The 22,527-nt window shown below is 41.3% G+C and overlaps 1 protein-coding gene across 1 annotated transcript; it reads left to right on the top strand.

Annotated features, from left to right (window-relative positions):
- The first annotated feature begins 194 nt into the window (after positions 1-194).
- LOC126335995 (juvenile hormone acid O-methyltransferase-like) lies at positions 195-21,008 on the top strand. The gene is made up of 4 exons (XM_049999472.1): positions 195-233; positions 2,969-3,189; positions 7,088-7,220; positions 20,838-21,008. The coding sequence occupies exons 1-4, from the start codon at positions 195-197 to the stop codon at positions 21,006-21,008; spliced, it is 564 nt and encodes a 187-aa protein (XP_049855429.1).
- The last annotated feature ends 1,519 nt before the right edge of the window (positions 21,009-22,527 follow it).

The raw sequence follows: 22,527 nt of genomic DNA, 5'->3' as shown, positions 1-22,527 counted from the left end.
GGAACAGAGGTGGGTACCCCATCGTCATTTATAACATGATACTCAGTGGCCCTTGAATGACATTTGGGATCGCACCTCCATGCTGTGAAGTTAGGCCAGGCCAGTATTTCGTAAATTTTAATTAGAACCCCATTCGCATCGTCGTATTCCTCCGACACATCAAACAGAGGAGTAACTGACGCGGCACTGTGGCCATGGCTGGCGACGAGCTCTACTCTCCTTTTCCATTTCGAGTAAGTGTTCAAACGTAGTATCGCCATCCCCAGTACACTTAATGATCCACTTTCCAAATGACCGTACACAGGACAGAAGCATAGATGCGGGAATAGCAGCATCGCCGTTTCCGATTCTGTCGACCGTGTCTTCACGGCTTGTTGTCACATGCTGTTGCACTTTATCTTTTACATATCATAAAGGAAGAAGTCCAGTGACATCAAGTCCGGCTACCTAGCAGAACAATTAACAGGGCCACTTCTCCCTATCCACTGACTAGTGAAACACGGCTTAATAGCTCCGGTGCTTCAATTGTGTAATGCACTGGGCAACCACCATGCTGAAACCATATAAGTTGTCGAACGTCCTGGGCAATATCTTTCAGTTGTACCCATAGTTCGTGTTTGTGCCCCTTCTACGTGCTGTCGATAAGTTGCGGACTAACGAGTTTGTTTCCTATGACGCCACACCATATGTTAACCGATCAAGGACGCTGATAGTCAACTTGCTGTAACCAGTGACGATTGTCGTCACCCCAGTAACACATATTATCCCGATAACGCAACCATAGTTTGCGAATGGAGACTCACGAGAAAATTGTTTCTCGGCAAATAACGTGGAGATCGATTGCATTTGTTGACATGTCCATTTACAATCCACTACCCGGTTATGGAAATCGGCGAAATGGAATTCTTGATGCAGCGTCTTGTGGTGTGGATAATCCCTATGACAATGCAATATTATACAATAAAACCTACGAACATGTTAGAATCGCGGTGTAATTGCTTATCCGTGGGCTGTGGTGCACTGCCGCTATTGCAGCTATTTCATTAGCTTCTCCTTCAACAACAATTTGATATACCAGATTACGAGTAAATGGTAGCTTTAACGCGCCGCTGCACAGATTGAGTAAATAAGATAATATAGTGAGTATTAACTACCTTTTTCGTAGTACTGTTACTTTCTGTCTTGAATTTTCCATTGCGTAATAAGTAACAGATCGATATATCCTTTTCGAAAGCAAGAAAAAACATGGTGCTCACGATTAAACAGGGATTATTTATGCAAGATTTTACAAAATTATCCCATAATTTGAGAGGCGATGCCAACGGCCTTGCCGCCGTGGTAACACCGGCTCCGTCAGATCACCAAAGTCGGGCTGTGCTAGCACTTGGATGGGTGACTATCCGGTCTGCCGAGCGCTGTTGACAAGCAGGGTGAACTCAGCCCTTGTTAGGCTAAGTGAGGACCTACTTGATAGAAAGTAACGGCTCCGGTCTCGTAAACTGACTTACGGCCGGGATAGCGGTGTGCTGACCAAGTGCCCTTCTATATCCACATTCAGTGACGCCTGTGGGCGGACGATGACACGGTGGCCAGTCGGCACCGTTGGGTCTTTCAGGGCCTGTGCGGACGGAGTTTCTATTTTTTTGAGGCGAGAGTGTGGTCCAAACCAAGACAAAAATATCCAGTAAACATGGCTTCTAAAACGTATATATTAGGAGCTGTGACCATTTGTTCAGTGTTAGAAGTTTGTTTCACACGAGCCTTTATGAACAAATGCTCATAGCACTTAAGGTATACATTTTATAGCCCATGAATACTGGAGTTTTTCTTCTTGTTTTAGTCCATACTGCCACCTTTCAACATACGGTACGATTTTTTTAACTTCCAGTATAACGAAACATGGGACTCGCGCTGTGAGGATATCGTGTTTTCATCAGTTTATGAGCAATGTTCTGACACAAGGACACACAAATCTGGTAACGAATCCATCTCCAATAAAGCTCAAACGCAGCCGATGTTCCTCACACAAGCGTTGAACGCTTGCTGAAGACGTGGACCCGAAAATCACACCCTACTTATACAGGAGCCGGCCATAGCCCATGGAGTTTCCACGATACCGGCGGGTTTTCAAATAGATACCGGTTGATGATACGCCGCCTGAACTACCTTCCAGTTGACGCAGGCTCTACAGGATGGTCATAAACAGTCTGAAAAGCTTGTAGGGGTGTTGCAGGGTAGGTTGTACTGAGAAATAATTATTGAGAACAAAATTCATACGTTGCAGCAAGTCCGATTTAATTAGCAATTCAAGCATTTGTACGGGCAAAAGTGCGGTAATGCACAGACACCTGTTAGTCCGTGAGTTACCACTTCTTCAAATTCTCATTACCAGCTAAAATATGCCTTTTCCGGAAGTTATAAATTTTTATCTAGGTGAGTAGAAGCTACGTTTGTGCTGTCTGAGGAAACGAAGGAAGAACATATTTGGCAACAGCTTCTCTGGTACGCTGCTTGAATACACGCGTTATACTACTTGTCTAGCTAACTAGAATAATAACGAAATCGAAAACGATTAATAATTATTTGTCAGTGCAACCTACCCTGCAACATCCTTGCAAACCTTTCAGGCCGTTCCCCTACCGCCCTATACAATTCTCAGTCTTTAGCTGGCCCGGTGAGCTATGTTCCGCGGACAGCGCGGCGAGCCGCCGCCATGTACCAGGCCACGACACACGGACTGGACGCTCTGTAATATGCACCGTGTTCTCCATTCGAAAACTGTGGCCTCTTTCATCACCCTCCTCTTTTCTCAATATTCGACGTCTGGAAATTGCACAGCACGGTTGTATCAAAGATATGCAATACCTGTGGATCGCTTTGCCTCTTCAAAGAAACGGAAGCACTGATTAACTTTATATGCTGCATAGCTTAGAAGAGCAAATCAGAAAGTATATTTCTGCACTGGCAGGTTTTAGCACCGCGGCTGCCACCGGGTACGAAGCTGGTGGCCTGCGACATCAGCACAGAGATGGTGGAGTTCTGCAGGCAGCACAACGCGCTGCCAGGCACCATCACGTACGAGCAGCTGGACGTGCTTCAGCCCGACCTGGAGAACTCCGCCGTGTGGCAGTACGCGCCCTTCGGCAAGGTGTTCTGTTTGCTGATGCTGCATTGGGTACCCGACAACAGGTGTGTACTCATTTTGTCGCCTTATCAACTACTGTGTCTCCTGTCTTCATTCTCCGATTGTAGGTCAAAAGGGATTAAACTTGAACACTCCAACTATTGCTATTGTGGTACTTCCAAGAGTAAGAAATGCCGCAGCAATCAGTCATACATTTTCTCCAATACTATTTTTAATTTATCGATTTTTATATCTTACGTTACTGATAAAACTAAAGTATGTAAGGCTTGTTGCCAGACTGGCAGAAGAATGTATTAGCCGGCCGCTGTGGCCGAGCTGTTCTAAGCGCTTCAGTCTGGAACCGCACTGCTGCTACGGTCGCAGGTTCGAATCCTGCCTCGGGCATTGATGTGTGTGATGTCCTTCGGTTAGTTAGGTTTAAGTAGTTGTAAGTCTAGGGGACTGATGACCTCAGATGTTAAGTCCCATAGTGCTTACAGCAATTTGAGCCATTTTTGAGTGTATTATGTATTAAAACGATCTCACAGAGCACCATGTAACTACGTGGGGATGTCAAGAGGTAAAGATCACTGTTTCAAATAGAAATAAACTATTTTATTTTCAGGTCAACCGCAGCTTTTGAAAGGCATGACGTTAGGAAAAAGTCCGTTAACAGATAGTTAAATTGTTTGTCATTAAAACACAGTAAGTTTCGCTGCCTATGGCCACATCGTCATTTGCAACATACGCGGTAAAAAGCAAAGAACAGTGTCACCATGTTTTGTGGATATTAAAATTAATAAAGGAATGTCTAAAATATAGTCACAACTTAAAAAGATGGCAGGCATACCCGTATTGTCATATGGCCTGCTCCATTTCTTAAAATTTGTTTGCATTAAAAAGGCGAAAGAAACTATTTCATAGTGAGCCGCCGCTTAAAGCTTAAAAAATTGTCACTACTAACATGATTCGTCGCGACGCTACGCTGATTACTGTGTGGAAAGTGTCAGGTGGCGGTGTCTTGCGAGTGTGATAGAAGGGCAGCTCAGTGTAGGACAAAGCAAAAGCGCCATGCATGCCCGACAAGGAGAGACTAGCTGGCTGTCGGAACGGAAGCTATCCATGTGGACCGAGGCCCACAAGAAAGGCAGGCCGCGGCGTGTACGTCACGAATGTAGGCCTGCGCTCGCTCGGTCGCTCAACTCAGCAGACAAAAACTACGTTTCTAGATCTGTTAAGTCGTAACTAAATGTGTACTTACAAACGAGAATTGCATCTTTTACAGGAATCCGCTGTTATGGATTATTACTGTTATTAGTCCTACAATGAAAGTAAGTCCTTAGGCCTACTTATAATTTATTACAGCTGTACTGGGGTACAATACAATTAAAATAATGCCAAAATGATTATAAATTGCATAAGGAACTCTTTCTTGTGTGAAATGAGGACTGTTAAGCAGACGAGACTAAATGCTATACACATTTATATCGAGTATTAGTCTTAAATTACATTTTTGTTGTAATCCTGTTAATCAGTAGGAATCCGTAATAGCAAATTCCAGAGATGATGCAATTCTCGTTAGCGTGTACACACTCAGCTGCGAGTTAACAGGTCTAGGAACGCATTTTGTCTGCTGAGCTGAGCGAGAGAGCGAGTTAAGGCCCACCTTTGCACTTCAGTCTGGAATCGCGCGACCGCTACGGTCGCAAGTTTGAAACCTGCTTCTGGTATGGATGTGTGTGATGGCCTTAGGTTAGTTAGGTTTAAGTAGTTCTAAGTTCTACGGGACTGGTGACCTCAGATGTTAAGTCCTATGGTGCTTCGTGACGTACGCGCTGCGGCCTGACTTTCTTGTGGGCCTCGATTTGGACGGTGTGACGTCTTGTACTCATGACTAGGATCGCTGGGTCTATCTTTACACACGAGAATAATAAAGAATTTTATTACTTTCCAAAACCAGATCATACAAACAATCAAAATTACCCAGAATGATATGGTGCTTTAATTCCAATTGGTTATTCAACGTGAATTGAGCGTTTTCGTTTTTATATCTAAAAATTTCTACTCTCTAAAACGTTCGGAATGTGGCTTTTTGCTTTCTAATGGAATATTTTTAAATTTTCTGAAGGGCTTATGATTCTGTATCCCTCTTCGCTAAGTGCGCTGTTAATTTAGCTCGTGGGATATTTAAGATATGGTGTTCCTAAAATCTTATTTTAAATCATCTACAGGTGTGTCCTATATATTTCTTACGGCAATCATTGCATGTAATACAATATCCAGCCTCTTTATTATATTTGTTTGTGCCTGGGTTTTCTGCTTAAATCCGAAAATGTAAAACACTCTGAAGTAATATTTTACATCTCTTACGACTGCAATTTTTTGCGGGTAGTGCACCCAGACATGGTATTCTACAAAAAATAGTGCGTTCCTTTGTCTCCTCGGCTGGTGTTTTGCTTAGCCCTTCACCGAGCTGCCCTTACTCACACCGGAAAGACACTGCCACCTTATACTTTCCACATAGTAGCTTGCGTACTGCCGCTACGTGGTAGAAGTGACAATATTTTATTGCCAATCCAGCCCCTTTTTGAAACCTTTTAGCGTTCGCTCACTATAAAATGTTTCCTTTTTTTCATTTTAGTTGAAGACAAATTTTGAGGGATGGAGCACACCTCTGGTCTCCTGTTAGAATCGACCTTTTTGTTTTATGAGGAGAGGACATGGTACATGTTCGACAGGTCAACTGGAAGAAAAATAAAAGTTGCAAAGGCGTACTGTTTACTGAATATGTTCCTTCTCGATATGTATAAAAATCACGAAAGTTCATGATTCGCTACAGGTTGTTCTGCAAGGCGTCTTTGTACGAGAGACTACGGGGAGAGTAGTATAGATCTAGAAGCTATAAAACAACTTTGGAGGAAGTAAACCCCTCTAATCTCCATGAGACATGAAAAAAAATTCTCATTCACGCTTTGAACTCAACGGAAAAAGATGGAAAGGAAAGTAGCGATTGGTACAGGGGAGAAGCTGCTGCTGGTCACAGTAAAAATGAAACGGCATATCCCGCCGTGGTTACTTCTCTCTCTCCCCCCCCCCCCTCCCCCTCGGTCCACGGTAACGGCATTTATTCATCTATTCGAGTTGTGTGATACATACAGCAGAAGAAAAGTTGGACGTGAAAACGTGTCCCTGACATCGTGTCAGAATGAGAATTTCTAAGAAATCAAAATGGGATGCAGTGACAGGAAAAAATGCCGTCAGTAGCGGATTAGCTGCAACATTCAACAGCAGCCTCCCTCCGTGTCCCTAAGAGTCCATTAGAAGAACATGTCGCTGCCTTTAATACCAGGCTATGTACAACGATGGTATTTTCTTATGATGAATTTAAAAACTCTTTCATTGATCGGTTGGAGGATGAACTAGTCAGACGTCTTAAATTTTCAGAAAAACTGTTCTTTGTCCCTGAAAAGGTACCAATTTTAAAATTTTGTCTCTAATTTGATGCAACATTTGAAGCCACAGGAGCAAAAAAGTTGTAGTCAGTAATTTTTTATGGGATTAATGACGTGCCATTCTGAATTTTCACCAAGGTGTGTGCAGTCTGATAGCTTCCAAATAGCACAAGATATCAACAGAGAACAAGGAATGATTAGACTGAAGACCTATAACGACACTGAAGTTACCGTTACATTTAATTTCATTTTTGTGCTCATATTTACAATGTTTTCGTTCTCATAATGTGTTCGGTGCAGGGAACAGCAAGTTGAAACTCATTAATTTAACCACTTTTGCATAACATAATTAATGAAGTTAAAAAAACTTATTTTTTGGGTTTTCAGTGTTGTTATTGCATATTTTCACCACAAAATAGCTTTGTTGTAATTCGTTCATACGATTCTTAGAAAAAAGTGTTGCGTATCTTCAACTGGGGCAAAGCCCCTTAATAAATTAATATTTTCACAGACGTGCTGTCCAGAACATTCACAAGCTGTTGGTTTCTGGCGGAGAGGCTGTCTTCAGCGTAATGGCTAGCATGACTCATTACACAGCGTTTGAAGAAATGGCGAGAGACTCGCGTTGGGCCCAGTACATGCAGGTAAAACTTAGGTCTAGTTGACAACCTGCTAAATCTCAGAAATACTTGGCAAATGATGATTAATAATACTAAAAATGTCCTAGCTCAGGAGTAGTCAACTTGTTTTGCTACAGTAAAATTTCTAGCTTCTTACCGCTGATGGGTCTAGTATGTCACTGTTTGTCAGATACGAGGGTGTGCTAAAAAGTAATTACTCCGAATTTTTAATTCTTTTCTCTATACAGTTCGAGGCATTAAAGATCTTGCACATTACTCGGTCGACATGGTTTTGAGATGTTGCGTGTAAAATAGAGGTGTGTAACGTTAACTAAGTAGGTGCGTAACAAACGACATGCTGTAATCGAGTGCCTCTAATTGAAATCTGTAGATGACTAAAAACTGTGTACAGTGATGATTGTATCGACATCAGTAATGTGCGATGCCGAGTTGTTCGTTTTCGTAATGAAGCGGGTAAAAGTCGTCGACGGAGACCAAGAGATGAGTACAATAAGCAGATTCAGAAGGATGTAGGTTGCAGTACTTATTTCGGGTTGTTGCTTTCGCTAACAGCTCAAATAATTTACATCCCAAACTTGTATTTACAGTAGAGTACGAAAGTAACAATAGTATTAATTTCCTGGACCTCACAATTACAAATAAGAATGGAAAACATAATATTTCTATTTATAGAAAACCCACGTCAACCGACATAATAATAAATGCTAAGTAATGCAATCCATCAAGATACAAAATGGCATTTTTTATAACTATGATACATAGGACACTGAAATTTCCTCTCCAACATGATGCAATCCAGAAGGAAATTGACACATTAAAACAGATAGCGGTTGCCAACAATTATAATTCCCTTCAGGTTGATCTGTTATATCAAAAATTACAAGGAACAAGTGATGCTGTTACAAATTCCAAGAAGAGATTTACATAAATGACATACATAGAACCTATTTCAGATAAAATAAATAAATTACTTAAGAACACAAGCGTGACAATAGCATTGGAAACTAATAACCCCCAACAAATGAAACAGAAACACACAATTGGAGACTCAAATATATATCAAAAGTCAGGCGTTTACAAAATAACATGTAATGACTGTGAGAAACAGTATATTGGCTAAAGTGCCTGTAACTTTTTAACACAATTCAAAGAAGATACTACTGGTACTGCACGTACCAAATCAATATTTGCTCAACATCTTGATGGTTACAATCATTCTGAGAGTTGCATTTGTAACAATTAGAAAATATTACATACTGTGCCGAAAGGTACATAGCTAAATACCTTAGAAGAAATTGAAATCTTTTCACTTCACAAAAGTAATCCATTACCTGTTTTAAACGAAGAACTTCAGTTCAAAGATAAATATTTATTTGAGATTTTCGATTATCTTCTTTAGAATGTTTACTCTACCATCCTTTGTTTATAAATTCTTAAAAAAATTATTAAGCCTTTTGGAAATATTTTATCTTTACATTGTAATTTTATTCACCAAACATTATTTTATGACTGACTATCTGTTTTAGAATTTTTGCTTATATGCTTTTAGACTGCGTATTGCTAATTCACATCCTTCTATTCTTGACACTATGGCTCATAATTTTATAATTTTTCTTCCTTTTTCATTATTTTTATTTGCTTATAAGACTGGAATATGACTTGAGGAATAGCAATGCTTTTAAAAATTGTCACATGTAATTTACATACTAACTTCATAGACAATATTTCATATATACAGACAACTACTTCGTATTGTATTTGTGCAGCATGTAGTATACATGTCAGCTACAGATTATTGCAGCTTACTCATTCAAAATCGTTTCAATAAAGACATTTTGCTGCTCAATAATACATCGTCTGACGTGACAGTCTTCGCCACTCCACTTTCACAACAACTTCATTGGAGAGAAGTCTGCTGCCACATCTTTGCACTGGCGTCTGTCCTCACCATGGCAACCACTAGTTCGACAATCGACTTTACAACAAATATAAAGGTCGGGGAAGAAGGCCAGTGTTCACTCTGTCTGCTTGCCGGGGGGTCTCATCCGAGATGTGGAGGAGGCCCTACCGGCGGCGATAGAGAGCACTGGGTGCACCCGACTGCAAATTGTTGCTCATGTTGGCACCAATGACTCTTGCCGTCTGGGTTCAGAGGTCATCCTCAGTTCGTACAGGCGGTTGGCGGAGTTGGTGAAGGTGGAAAGCCTCGCTCGCGGGGTGGAATCAGAGCTAACTATTTGTAGTATCGTTCCGAGAACCGATCGCGGTCCTCTGGTTTGGAGCCGAGTGGAAGGCTTAAACCAGAGGCTCAGACGATTCTGCGGAGAGCTGGGGTGCAAATTTCTCGACCTCCGCTATCGGGTGGAGAAATTTAGGGTCCCCCTAAATAGGTCAGGCGTGCACTACACGCCGGAAGCGGCTACGAGGGTAGCGGAGTACGTGTGGAGTGCACATGGGGTTTTTTTAGGTTAGAGAATTCCCTCCCTAGGCCCGACAAGACGCCTCCTGAGACGCGGCAAGGCAGGAGTAGGCAAAATGCAACAAGGAATAACAATATTAATGTGCTAATAGTAAACTGCAGAAGCGTCTATAGAAAGGTCCCAGAACTGCTCTCATTAATAAACGGTCACAACGCCCATATAGTACTAGGAACAGAAAGTTGGCTGAAACCAGACGTAAACAGTAATGAAATCCTAAACTCTGATTGAAATGTATACCGCAGAGATAGGCTGGACAGTGAAGGGGGAGGCGTGTTTATAGCGATAAGAAGTGCAATAGTATCGAAGGAAATTGACGGAGATTCGAATTGTGAAATGATTTGGGTGAAGGTCACGGTTAAAGCAGGCTCAGACATGGTAATTGGATGTCTCTATAGGCCCCCGGGCTCAGCAGCTGTTGTGGCTCAGCACCTGAAGAATAATTTGGAAAATATTTCGAGTAGATTTCCCCACCATGTTATAGTTCTGGGTGGAGATTTTAATTTGCCGGATATAGACTGGGAGACTCAAACATTCATAACAGGCAGGGACAAAGAATCCAGTGAAATATTTTTAAGTGCTTTATCTGAAAACTACCTTGAGCAGTTAAACAGAAAACCGACTCGTGGCGATAATATATTAGACCTTCTGGTGACAAACAGACCCGAACTATTTGAAACAGTTAATGCAGAACAGGGAATCAGCGATCATAAAGCGGTTACTGCGTCGATGATTTCAGCCGTAAATAGAAATATTAAAAAAGGTAGGAAGATTTTTCTGTTTAGCAAAAGTGACAAAAAGCAGATTACAGAGTACCTGACGGCTCAACACAAAAGTTTTGTCTCAAGTGCAGATAGTGTTGAGGATCAGTGGACAAAGTTCAAAACCACGGTACAATATGCGTTAGATGAGTATGTGCCAAGCAAGATCGTAAGAGATGGAAAAGAGCCACCGTGGTACAACAACCGAGTTAGAAAACTGCTGCGGAAGCAAAGGGAACTTCACAGCAAACATAAACATAGCCAAAGCCTTGCAGACAAACAAAAATTACGCGAAGCGAAATGTAGTGTGAGGAGGGCTATGCGAGAGGCTTTCAATGAATTCGAAAGTAACGTTCTATGTACTGACTTGGCAGAAAATCCTAAGAAATTTTGGTCCTATGTCAAAGCGGTAGGTGGATCAAAACAAAATGTCCAGACACTCTGTGACCAAAATGGTACTGAAACAGAGGATGACAGACTAAAGGCCGAATTACTAAATGTCTTCTTCCAAAGCTGTTTCACAGAGGAAGACTGCACTGTGCTTCCTTCTCTAGATTGTCGCACAGTTGACAAAATGGTAGATATCGAAGTAGACGACAGAGGGATAGAGAAACAATTAAAATCGCTCAAAAGAGGAAAGGCCGCTGGTCCTGATGGGATACCAGTTCGATTTTACACAGAGTACGCGAAGGAACTTGCCCCCCTTCTTGCAGCGGTGTACCGTAGGTCTCTAGAAGAGCGAAGCGTTCCAAAGGATTGGAAAAGGGCACAGGTCATCCCCGTTCTCAAGAAGGGACGTCGAACAGATGTGCAGAACTATAGACCTATATCTCTAACGTCGATCAGTTGTAGAATTTTGGAACACGTATTATGTTCGAGTATAATGTCTTTTCTGGAGACTAGAAATCTACTCTGTAGGAATCAGCATGGGTTTCGAAAAAGACGATCGTGTGAAACCCAGCTCGCGCTATTCGTCCACGAGACTCAGAGGGCCTTAGACAAGGGTTCACAGGTAGATGCCGTGTTTCTTGACTTCCGCAAGGCGTTTGACACAGTTCCCCATAGTCGTTTAATGAACAAAGTAAGAGCATACGGACTATCAGACCAATTGTGTGATTGGATTGAGGAGTTCCTAGATAACAGAACGCAGCACGTCATTCTCAATGGAGAGAAGTCTTCCGAAGTAAGAGTGATTTCAGGTGTGCCGCAGGGGAGTGTCATAGGACCGTTGCTATTCACAATATACATAAATGACCTGGTGGATGACATCGGAAGTTCACTGAGGCTTTTTGCAGATGATGCTGTGGTGTATCGAGAAGTTGCAACAATGGAAAATTGTACTGAAATGCAGGAGGATCTGCAGCGAATTGACGCATGGTGCACGGAATGGCAATTGAATCTCAATGTAGCGAAGTGTAATGTGATGCGAATACATAGAAAGATAGGTCCCTTATCATTTAGCTACAAAATAGCAGGTCAGCAACTGGAAGCAGTTAATTCCATAAATTATCTGGGAGTACGCATTAGGAGTGATTTAAAATGGAATGATCATATAAAGTTGATCGTCGGTAAAGCAGATGCCAGACTGAGATTCATTGGAAGAATCCTAAGGAAATGCAATCCGACAACAAAGGAAGTAGGTTACAGTACGCTTGTTCGCCCAATGCTTGAATACTGCTCAGCAGTGTGGGATCCGCACCAGGTAGGGTTGATAGAAGAGATAGAGAAGATCCAACGGAGAGCAGCGCGCTTCGTTACAGGATCATTTAGTAATTGCGAAAGCGTTACGGAGATGATAGATAAACTCCAGTGGAAGACTCTGCAGGAGAGACGCTCAGTAGCTCGGTACGGGCTTTTGTTGAAGTTTCGAGAACATACCTTCACCGAAGAGTCAAGCAGTATATTGCTCCCTCGTACGTATATCTCGCGAAGAGACCATGAGGATAAAATCAGAGAGATTAGAGCCCACACAGAAGCATACCGACAATCCTTTTTTCCACGTACAATACGAGACTGGAATAGAAGGGAGAACCGATAGAGGTACTCAGGGTACCCTCCGCCACACACCGTCAGGTGGCTTGCGGAGTACGGATGTAGATGTAGATGTAGATGAAGTGGAAAGAAGCCTGCTGCCTCTCCTTTGCAAAGGCGTCCAACTTCACCATGGCAACCAGTGGTTCCAAATGGTTCACTAACAGGCCTTGAGAGGGCAACCCTTGTACAGCCAAACCGAAGTTCATTTTACCTACATAGTTAAAAAAATTTTAACGCTTCTTAATTGAAAATAGCTGTTTAATAAGCTAAGTTTATTGCGTATTTATTTTTCATTCTTGACTATGTTCTTTTAACTAAGAAATTTTAAATTGTAATTCTTCTTATAACTCATTGGTTAGTAATGACATCTTGCAGTCTGAAGTGGGTGGAGCCTCCATTATATACAGTAAGACGTGCACTGGTTTCTTACGATATGGATCCTGTACACCTCCGAAAAACTCGATCCTCCTCACCCGATTGTCTCCCCCATCCTCTCCCACCTCCGCCTGCAGCAGCTCCTGTATTCCCATGTCCCACCCGGTCTCCATCTCTCCACCTTACCCTCTCCCAAGGTGGCTTCCACCAGCTCCCTCTCCCTGATAACGTCCTCCTACCCTCCATCTAACCCTCCTATTAACTCTGATCCTCCCCTCCCACTTCCCGTGTCTTTTCCTTTCGGAATTCTCCGTCCGTTCTCTCTCCTTTCCCCCCCCCCCCCCATCCCCCATTCTTCCACCCCTCTTTCCCCAGGCTTCCCCTCCCCCTTCCTCCCTTCGGCCCCCCCACCTCTTCCCTGACTGTGGGATCTCTGCTCTCCCTTCTCCCTCTCCCACTCCACATTCTCCTCTCTTAGCAGGTCCCCGGACTCGTACACTCTCAGTTGACATTTGCGAGCTGGAGATCATCGCCATCAGTGTCTTGTGTATGTGCCTTTGTTTGTGTTTAGTCTTCTTTCGCCATCAAGCTACCACTCTTCACATGTGCCGTTGCGGTCGCCCGTGTGTTGTGCGCCGTGTCAACGGGTTTTAGTGTTTTTTCCCGTCCAGTGTGAACAATTTCGTGGTTATTGTTTTTCGTGTCTACAGTCTTTGCCCGCCATTTTTATTGTATCACCTGTACCACCTATATGTCATATTTCTTGTACCACTCGTGGCTGAAGAGCGGCGTAATGTGCTGGTGACAGCCCACCTTTCTATAAGGTGATTAAAATAACAATACAGAAGAAAAACTGGTTTCTCCAGTATTGATTCTCCAACAGAAAGAGATTCCTACTCAATGGTAATTAATGTTTTTATAGCTTTATAACTTTATGTATGTTCTTTAATGTTTGTAGCCCTCTAATTAAAACTTTGTATACAATCTGTAGGTCTGAAGACGACCACAGTAGTGGTGGAAACCGGTCACCTTGATAAATAAATCGTGATCAAAACTGTTTTAATAGTAAATATTTGTAAGACATTGATCACTGCCTTTCCCATAATGTATTCAAAAGTAGTACATTCTTTGATTTCATCAACAGTTTTGTTATATTTGTCTTCATCTGTTACTGATAAAATAAGCTTAGAAGGACATATTCTAGATAACAGAAAAATAAAAAGTAAGAAAAATAAAGTACCTTATCTAGTATCAATTCTTGGGGGATTTTTTAAAGTTTATAAAGAAATTACGTGCGATAACGCAATTTTTACTAGGGCTTCTTGTTCTGGAGAGGCAATTCTTCGATGGCCTGTTTATAATGTTGCTGGAATGAAATTATAGATAGACTTCCTAAGGAAATAAAAGTTGTAATAGAACTGATTGCAATTCGTGTACTAACTATAAAATATGAATCACCTTACAAGTTAGAACAACGAGAAAATATTCTGAAAAAATTGAAGGTTAAGATATCTTTTTATGAATTACAACTGTAGAAGTAGCAGGATTGAGTAGTAAGAAAAACTTCGAACTAGTTATTACATAACTCTGCAGAATTTGATATGCCATATTTCGAATTTATGACATTTCAGACAAATCGTAAAAATAATCTGTTACTTCACTCTTCGTTATTCGACCACATTACATAGAACAAATGAAATTTTCCCACAGGAAATCTGGAATATTAACCCACCAAATATTATTCTCAAAGCATACAATCCATTTCTCGATTTTAAATGAGTTACACTACTCATATCAGATGCTGACATAATTCCATGTAATTTCATAACGAACTATCTTATCTATGTGATTAACATGACATGTATAAATAATATTGTAAGATCACAGGAAAGGACTAGGAATCTTTGTGTGGAACATTTAGTGAACAAATTACTTCAGATACTTCAACGTTTGCAGGAATGTATAGTAAGAAAAATTTAACTTACAATGCTTGGAACAGAATGTTTACTAAAAGTTTTTAACTATATAAATGAATAAAAAATTAGCAAAAGTTAAAGAAATTTTAACATCTTGTCTTCATTTCATTTTAAAATATTTTCAGGAAGGTAAAGAAAACAAAACTGAAAAGTTTAGTATGTTAATTAGAAAATGATTACTCATTGTATTTCTTGTGTATAGCTCTTTTTATGTAGATTATATTAGCATTTTGAATTTTCAATATCAATTAGGATTTGTGTGAGATCGATGGAATTCGCTGGCTACAGGACAAGTCAGCTTCAGCTGAACTAGTAGTTTGCAACTCGTATTTTATCCGGTGGCAGGTGGCATCTAAAGTTAATACTGACCTAGAGCAACAGTATGCGTCAGTGAAAGAAAGGTTGCGCACTGAGGGAACTTCCATAAGCATTCTTTTGCTCTATTTGTAGTATGACTTACGTGAAACATTCTCTCGCGCCAATCTAAGGCAGTTCAAAACTTCTTTCAGAGATGGCGCTGTTGGACGATCCATTGACTATAATTGCGGAACATGTTTTACTTTAAAGATAAATTAATTGTTTTTAACGTTGTGTTCATTATTCATACTCTCATTTACATGTTATTCACATTTCTTCACTTCAAATAAAACACGAAAATGTGAAGAAAATAACTTATTTACATCCCAAATGAAGTGATGGAAGTAGTGCTTGTAGAATATACTTTGTCACTCGAATACCTAATATATATACCATTTTAGAAGACATTTACTGTGTCAAAGCTCTAAACCAAGCATGAAGACTGAAGGATTTTCTCCATCATCTCATGACATCATCAAAGTTTCAGTGGTTAGAGAAGAACTAGCTATTTGACAAAACTTTTTCTATTCTCGCTTTTGTACGATCTATCACCATGTAAAGGGCAAGTTTAAGACCCATCCTAAAGGGCGGCTGGTGTGTTTCATCCCGAAATAATGGTGCCCTCTGTTATCTCAGAAGCAAGATGCACCGACGTAGGGGAGGTCTGAGCCCTGAAGCTCGGTTTATAGGACTAACACAGTGGAAGGTACTCGCTAGCGAACGTTTTGCACTTTTTAGGAATGAAGTTAATTTTGTCCTATTAAATTTCATGATCTTTAAATGGACAATATCAAACAGCTAAAGCAGTGTGGTGCCTGTACAGTACAATCGACAGTTCATAAAAATCGTATGGCTGCTCAAGAAGAAAGAATTAGGAAAATTTTAAGCAAAGGTTAGATTTCTTATATTGACCATAATTCATTACGTTTCATTTTCTTATGTTCACTTTTTGTAAAGAAATATTAAATTTTATTTTCTTGCATTCACATTTTGTATGAAAAAAATAATAATTTGTAAATTGGTGAACGTGATACGAAACTTTTTTCAGGTTTAATAACTTTTCTAAGTATTTTAAAAGAAATTAAGTTGTTTAGACCTGAAAAGTAGTTATTTTGTTAAGTTTTGTTTAAGTTCTAGTCAGCTAGCTCACGAGGAACGAATCAGCTAGTGAGCTAGAACTGAGACATAATATACCAAAACGTCCTACTCTCATTGTCTATAGAAAATCTGACACCCATGCATATTGAACCACATGTGGAATATCTTTAAGCTGCACTGAAGAGCCAAAGAAACTGGGAGAGGCATGAGCATTCAAATACAGAGAGATGTAAACAGGCAAAATACGGCGCAGCGGCTGGGAACACCTACGTAAGACAAAAGAGTGTCTGGTGCAGTTGGTAGATCGGTTACTGCTACTACAATGGCACGTTACAAAGATTTAAGTGAGTTTGACCGTGGCGTTATAGTAAACTCAGGATCGATGGGACGCAGCATCTTCGCGGTAGCGATAAAGTGGGGATTTTCCCGTTTGGCCATTACACGTGTGTACCGCGAACATCAGGAATCCAGTAAAACATTAAATCTCCGACATCGCCGCGGCAAGAAAAAGATCCTGCAAGAACGGGATTAATGACGACTGCAGATAATCGTTCAGCATGACAGGCTTCCACAAATTTCTGCAGATTTCAATGATGGGCCATCAGCAAGTGTCAGTATACGAACCATTTAACGAAACTTCATCGATATGTGCTTTAAGAGCAGAAGGCTTTCTCGTGTACCGTTGATGACTGCACAACACAACGCATTACGCCTTGCCTTGGCCCGATAACAACGAAATTGCAGTCTTCATTACTGGTAACATATTGCATGGTCGGACGATTCTCGTTTCAAATTGTGTCAAGCGGATGGACGTGTATGGCTATGGACATTTCCTCATGAATCCATGAACCCTGCATTTTAGCTGGGGACTGTTCAAACCGGTGGAGGCTCTGCAATGGTTTGGGGAGCCTGCAGCTGGAATGATACGGGACCCCTGATACGCCTAGATACGGCTCTGGCAGGTGACACGTACGTAAGCATCCTGTCTGATCACTTGCATCCATTCATGTCCATTGTGCCTTCCGACGGACTTCGGCAACTCCAGCAGGACAGTTCCACACCCCACACGTCCAGAATTGCTACACAGTGCCTCCAGGAACACTCTTCTGAATTTAAACACTGACGCTGGCCACCAAACTCCGCGGACACGAACGTTTTGATCATATCTTATATGCATTGAAACGTGCTCGGAAGTAATCTCCAACCCCTCGCACTCATACGGAATCATGGTGTCATTTCCCTCTATTATGGGAATCGATAATGGTGCTGACTAGTTGTTCCTGTTATCTACATTGATATTGGCAAAATATCGGCCGCAGGGATTCCAAGACTTTCGATAATGTTTAACCTTCAAATCTGAAGTCGATAACATATGACAAAACAAATATTTTTCTTCGTGTTACATAATTAAAGATTAATAATTTCGGAATTTCTGCTTTACTTCTAATGTGAAACCTTGATTCTTGCCAAATATCTTGGTTCAAAGTCAATGGGAAGTACCCTATAGGTTTTGGTGAGTGAAGTTTCGAGTATCAAAATATGTGATAATCGGCCAATTCTTTTGATAGTATTGACTTAGAAGCTTAAATTTTTACATTGCGAAGGGGCCATATACCTTGAATATGATACGCCAACTTGTAACAGAGAAAGTTTTTCTTAAGGGATGGACACACAAACAGACGGATGAAAAATAACCAAAAATAATTTTTCGTGTTATAGTTTTACAAATTAAGCATTTTCGAATTTTTTGCTTTACAATTGTACTGTGAATCCTTGTTTCTAACCAAATTTCATGATTCTAGGTCAACGGAAGTATCCTATAGGTCTTGATGAATGAGTTTTGCGAATATGGAAATATGTGACATACATAGCTGTATCTTTTGACTGCATCGACTTGGAACCTTACAATTTTTACACCACTTAGAGACCACAGCCCTGTCTGGCTGCTGGGGCAACACTGGGATCCGCTGCGCATGATGTGGAGACAGAACTCGGTGGTGGGGCAGGGGAAGGGATAGCAGTGTCGACTGGGGAACGCTGAAGTGCTACCTGTGGGAGCTTACAGAGACCATGGAGAGCGAGTAGGGCAGCTAGGTGCAGGCCGGAGGTTAGACGGAGGGTGGGGTGGGGGGTTAACGGAAAAGGAGTCTAATAGAAAGGCTGTGGGTACATTGGTGAATAGAGGTCTGTGTAGTGCTGGAATGTGTGCATGCAAGGGGCTAGAGAGTAGGACAAAGACTAACGACAGTTGAGGACAGGAGGGTTACAGGAACGTAGAACATACTGCAGGGAGAGTTCCCACCTGAGCAGTCCAGAAAAGCTGTTGCTGGTGGGAAGGATCGAGGTGGTGCAGGCTGTGAAGCAACCATTGACATGAAGAAAGTTGTGCTGGCAGCATGCTCAGCAATGTGGTGGTCCAGCTGTTTCTTGGCCACAGTTTGTCAGTGGCCATTCATTCAGACAGACAGCTTGTTAGCAGTCACGCGCACATAAATGCAACACAGTAATTGCAGCTTAGCTTTTGGATCACTTGACTTGTTTCACAGGTGGTCCTGCCTTTGATGGACTGGAGTAGGTGATGGTGGAAGTGTGACGCTACAACGCAGTCCTTGCTATGAATTTTTTCGCTTACGTAACACATGGAACGGTTTGTTTACGATGTATTGCCTAGTGTAAATATGTATTGTAAATACTATGTTTAAATTATGTAATATTTAACACTGGCAAGTCAGGGCATATTTATTTAACGTTGAAATCAGAGAGATTGTTTTGTCGTGCCGCTGGGTGTGGGAGCACGCCAGCGAGCAGTAGTAGCAGTGACGCCGTGCTCGGAGTAAGATGTACAATCGAATGCTGCTATTCCTAGCTATCTTACATCTAACGGCTAGTGTGTGGATATAAGTACGACGGGAAAGTAATGGTCGGCATATCTGGAAGCATGGCCGGGTAAGTTATTATGGATTAATGGGCATAGTGCTGAAGAAACGAGGCCTTAAATGTGAAGCGCACTATGGGCCCAAGTCGCAACAGTAAAAGCCCACTGACACATTGTGTCGCCTCCGTGGAATTCCGTCGATCCACCGACCACGACGGAAATAAGGTCTACGTAATTTTCGTAGGATAAAATTGTAGAAGGCTTGCCAGTGACTGTGGTTTTCTCTGGAGTTGAACAATTAATGACAAGCATTGTATAATGAAGTGTTGCATTCCACCCGACAATAACACCAATATTTAACCGAGTGTGTCACGCCACAATCAAGAGAAAATATGTTAATTATCAAATTATTAGCATAGACGGTGAAGAGTAAATTTCAGACTGTTATGAACGATTGGTTATTATAGATAACTGTTGCACTTAATAACCTTATTCCTACCGTAGTAACTTAATAATAGACTGAAGTATTAAATTGATTATTAGGATCTATTTCCATGCATATTCAGCTGAAGTGGCCAGCCGGTGTGACCCAGCGGTTCTAGGCGTTTCAGTCTGGAACCGCGCGACTGCTACGTTCGCAGGTTCGAATCCAGCCTTGGGCACGGGTGTGTGTGATGTCCTTAGGTTAGTTAGGTTTAAGTAGTTCGTAAGTTCTACGGGACTGATGACCTCAGATGTTAGGACCCATAGTGCTCAGAGCCATTTGAACCATTTTTTCAGCTGAAGTTAGTTCAAGGATAATTCATGAAATTATAAAGCTTACTCCACCCGACAATCGCCCAATTAATGAATTATTATCATTCAAAACATAGTTAATCAATTATTGGCAATATATTTCATTATCAGTAGATTAAACTGTGCAAAGTACGTAATTTTAAAGACAGAATGACAGTCCATTATTCAAAATCTAGATAAATAATTACCTGTGTTGTCAGCTTTGCACTTGGCTGACAAGTTATGAACAAAATAACAATCAAACTACTTATTGAAAGTTAGCCACTAACGTTTAAGTGTAGTTAGTCTGTTACGACATTATTTTATATGACTACTGAGCCTGACACAACACTCATGTAAAGGTTCACGTTCCACTTGCAGCGCTACAAACAGGTAACCTTTATCTTTGGCACAATTATTCACGTACTTAACAGTACTGTCGCTCATCAGTTGAGCTGGCGACCGATTTTATAATTGCTTTTACAACTTAATCATTTCTTTCGGCAAAATTTCCACTGTCAAATTTATTTCCAATTTATTACCATTATTTCTATTATTATGAAATTACTCATTCAGTAACGATCTAGTTATAACGTCTCCTGTTTCCCGCGGAATAATCATTATTTACTTCTGATTCGGATGCCTTATCCCGACACGGGGCAAAATTTGTAATTCACGGTCATTGTTAACTTGTAATTTCGCAAATCCTGGGAAGTTGGGGGGTGTTATAGAAGGACGTATGGGACAGTTGTTGCATCTAGGACTGTTACGGGGATATGTGCCATGAGGCATGGGGTTGGGAGTAGTATGTGATGTATTCTTTCCTGAAGACAAATCGTTTGCAAGCGTTGTAGTGGAGCGTCGATGTTCACGGATTCTGCCGTTCCTCTCAGGACGTGGAGCAGTTCGTATCTCCGTACCAGCACAGTGAGGACCCAGAGAGCGACTTCCGCCAGCTGCTGCAGAGTGAGGGCTACCAGGTGCTGCGCTGTGACGTAGCGCCGGAGATGGTCTTCTTCCCGAGTGAGATGCAGCGTAGAGGTGAGCAGCTCCTTTGCCTTTAGTGTCAGCCAGTGTCTCACAAACAACGCTTTACATGTGCCTGAGTGCAGCTAACGCCAAACCTCCAGCTGTCCGACACTCAAACCTGTACCAATCGTTGTATATCGATAGTGTGTCAACCAAAGCTCCAATTTAGTTTGTACTATGTGCTGTCGTCTAGTAGAACGACGTAAACGTTAATTAAAAGCAACAGGAGAATTATGGAGCACACAAAAAGCATTCCGATCAGTAACTATCAGGTATAGTTTCCGTGGGGAAGTTGGTAGAGCAATAGATCGTTGAACTAAGCATACTGGGTTTAAAACCCAATGACTGCAATTTTTCTTTATTATATTACGAGTGAAAGTGTTATATGGGACTACGTCATGTTTATAGAACTGTGCACTTGGCAGTCTGTTTTCGCTTTGTTTCATTGAAAGCATGTAGTAAACCTACAGAGTACATTTGCAATTTCACAGAATATACAACCAGAACAAAAAGGAAGGAACAGTTGCAGCACATGTGGAGAAGTAATAATAATAATAAAAAGGGTTACAATAATAAAAGTAATAGCCGTAATAATAAAGAGCGTGATCCATTAAGGAATTAAGGCTTCACGGTACTGGTTGTTTAAGAAGTGTATGAAGAAAATTACTTTTGTTCACCAAGCACATTTGATAAAGCTTACATTTGTACATCCCCCCTGAAGATTGCCGGATGAAACACTGTGTCTGAAACAGAACTTTGTCGAAGTTTTTAAGCCATTATCTACCGGTGACGGTGAGAATTATGCAAATGTGGAGAACCAAACTGACTGTATGTGAAGTGCTGCAGCTTAAGATTTATCCGTTGTTGCTGACTAATATCTTCCGAAGGATCTAGAGCACCATTACACATTTCATGCGTCATATACTTGTACACTCTGAAGCAACGAACATCGGACGGTTGATAAATGAAGGTTGTGTTTGCTGGAATTACGTGAATTGCGATTTTGTTTCCTGGTAGGTTATTTTGTGCATGCTTGTCACGAAGAACACTAATGTCTTCGTGGGGTCCATACGAATCCAGTATTAGCAGAAGTTTCTCCCATATAAATTTCACGCTTAAACACTTAAAAGAATTTTTAATCAAAGGTGAGCGAACCTGGGACCTATGGTACGACGACCTCACACTCTACCAACTAACACACCCCGAGATCTACAAAACAATCGCTCACAGATATGCTTTTCCAGTGTTCTGTAGTGTTACTTTTAATTACCGTTTACGCATCTTCTACCAGATGACAGCACGCAGCTCGAACTAAATCGGTGTTTTGGTTGATGCTCTATCGACATACAATATGTGGTACCGATCTGAGTGTGTAACATCTTGGAGGTTTGGGTGAAAGCAGCAATAGTGGGTCCAAACTGTAAATCAAATGCTTTTACAGACCCCCTGCCTCTCTAGTCGCTAATCGCTTATCTAGTGTGCATTCGTTGCTCAGTATGTGTGCAGGTTAAACATTACAATGTTATTAATGATGAACCCCTCGATGTGATGTTA

Source organism: Schistocerca gregaria, chromosome 2 (assembly GCF_023897955.1).
Source record: "Schistocerca gregaria isolate iqSchGreg1 chromosome 2, iqSchGreg1.2, whole genome shotgun sequence".
NCBI classification, from domain to species: domain Eukaryota; kingdom Metazoa; phylum Arthropoda; class Insecta; order Orthoptera; family Acrididae; genus Schistocerca; species Schistocerca gregaria.
Note: the sequence above shows the minus strand (reverse complement) of the source record. Positions and strands in the feature narration are given on the sequence as shown.

Bases quoted from the DNA above. Each gene is read 5' to 3' on its own strand.
- LOC126335995 (XM_049999472.1), top strand. From the start codon at position 195: ATGGCTGGCGACGAGCTCTACTCTCCTTTTCCATTTCGA. The intron at 3,190-7,087 runs GTGTGTACTCAT...ATATTTTCACAG, and splicing joins CATTGGGTACCCGACAACAG to ACGTGCTGTCCAGAACATTC. The intron at 7,221-20,837 runs GTAAAACTTAGG...CGTTCCTCTCAG, and splicing joins GTTGGGCCCAGTACATGCAG to GACGTGGAGCAGTTCGTATC.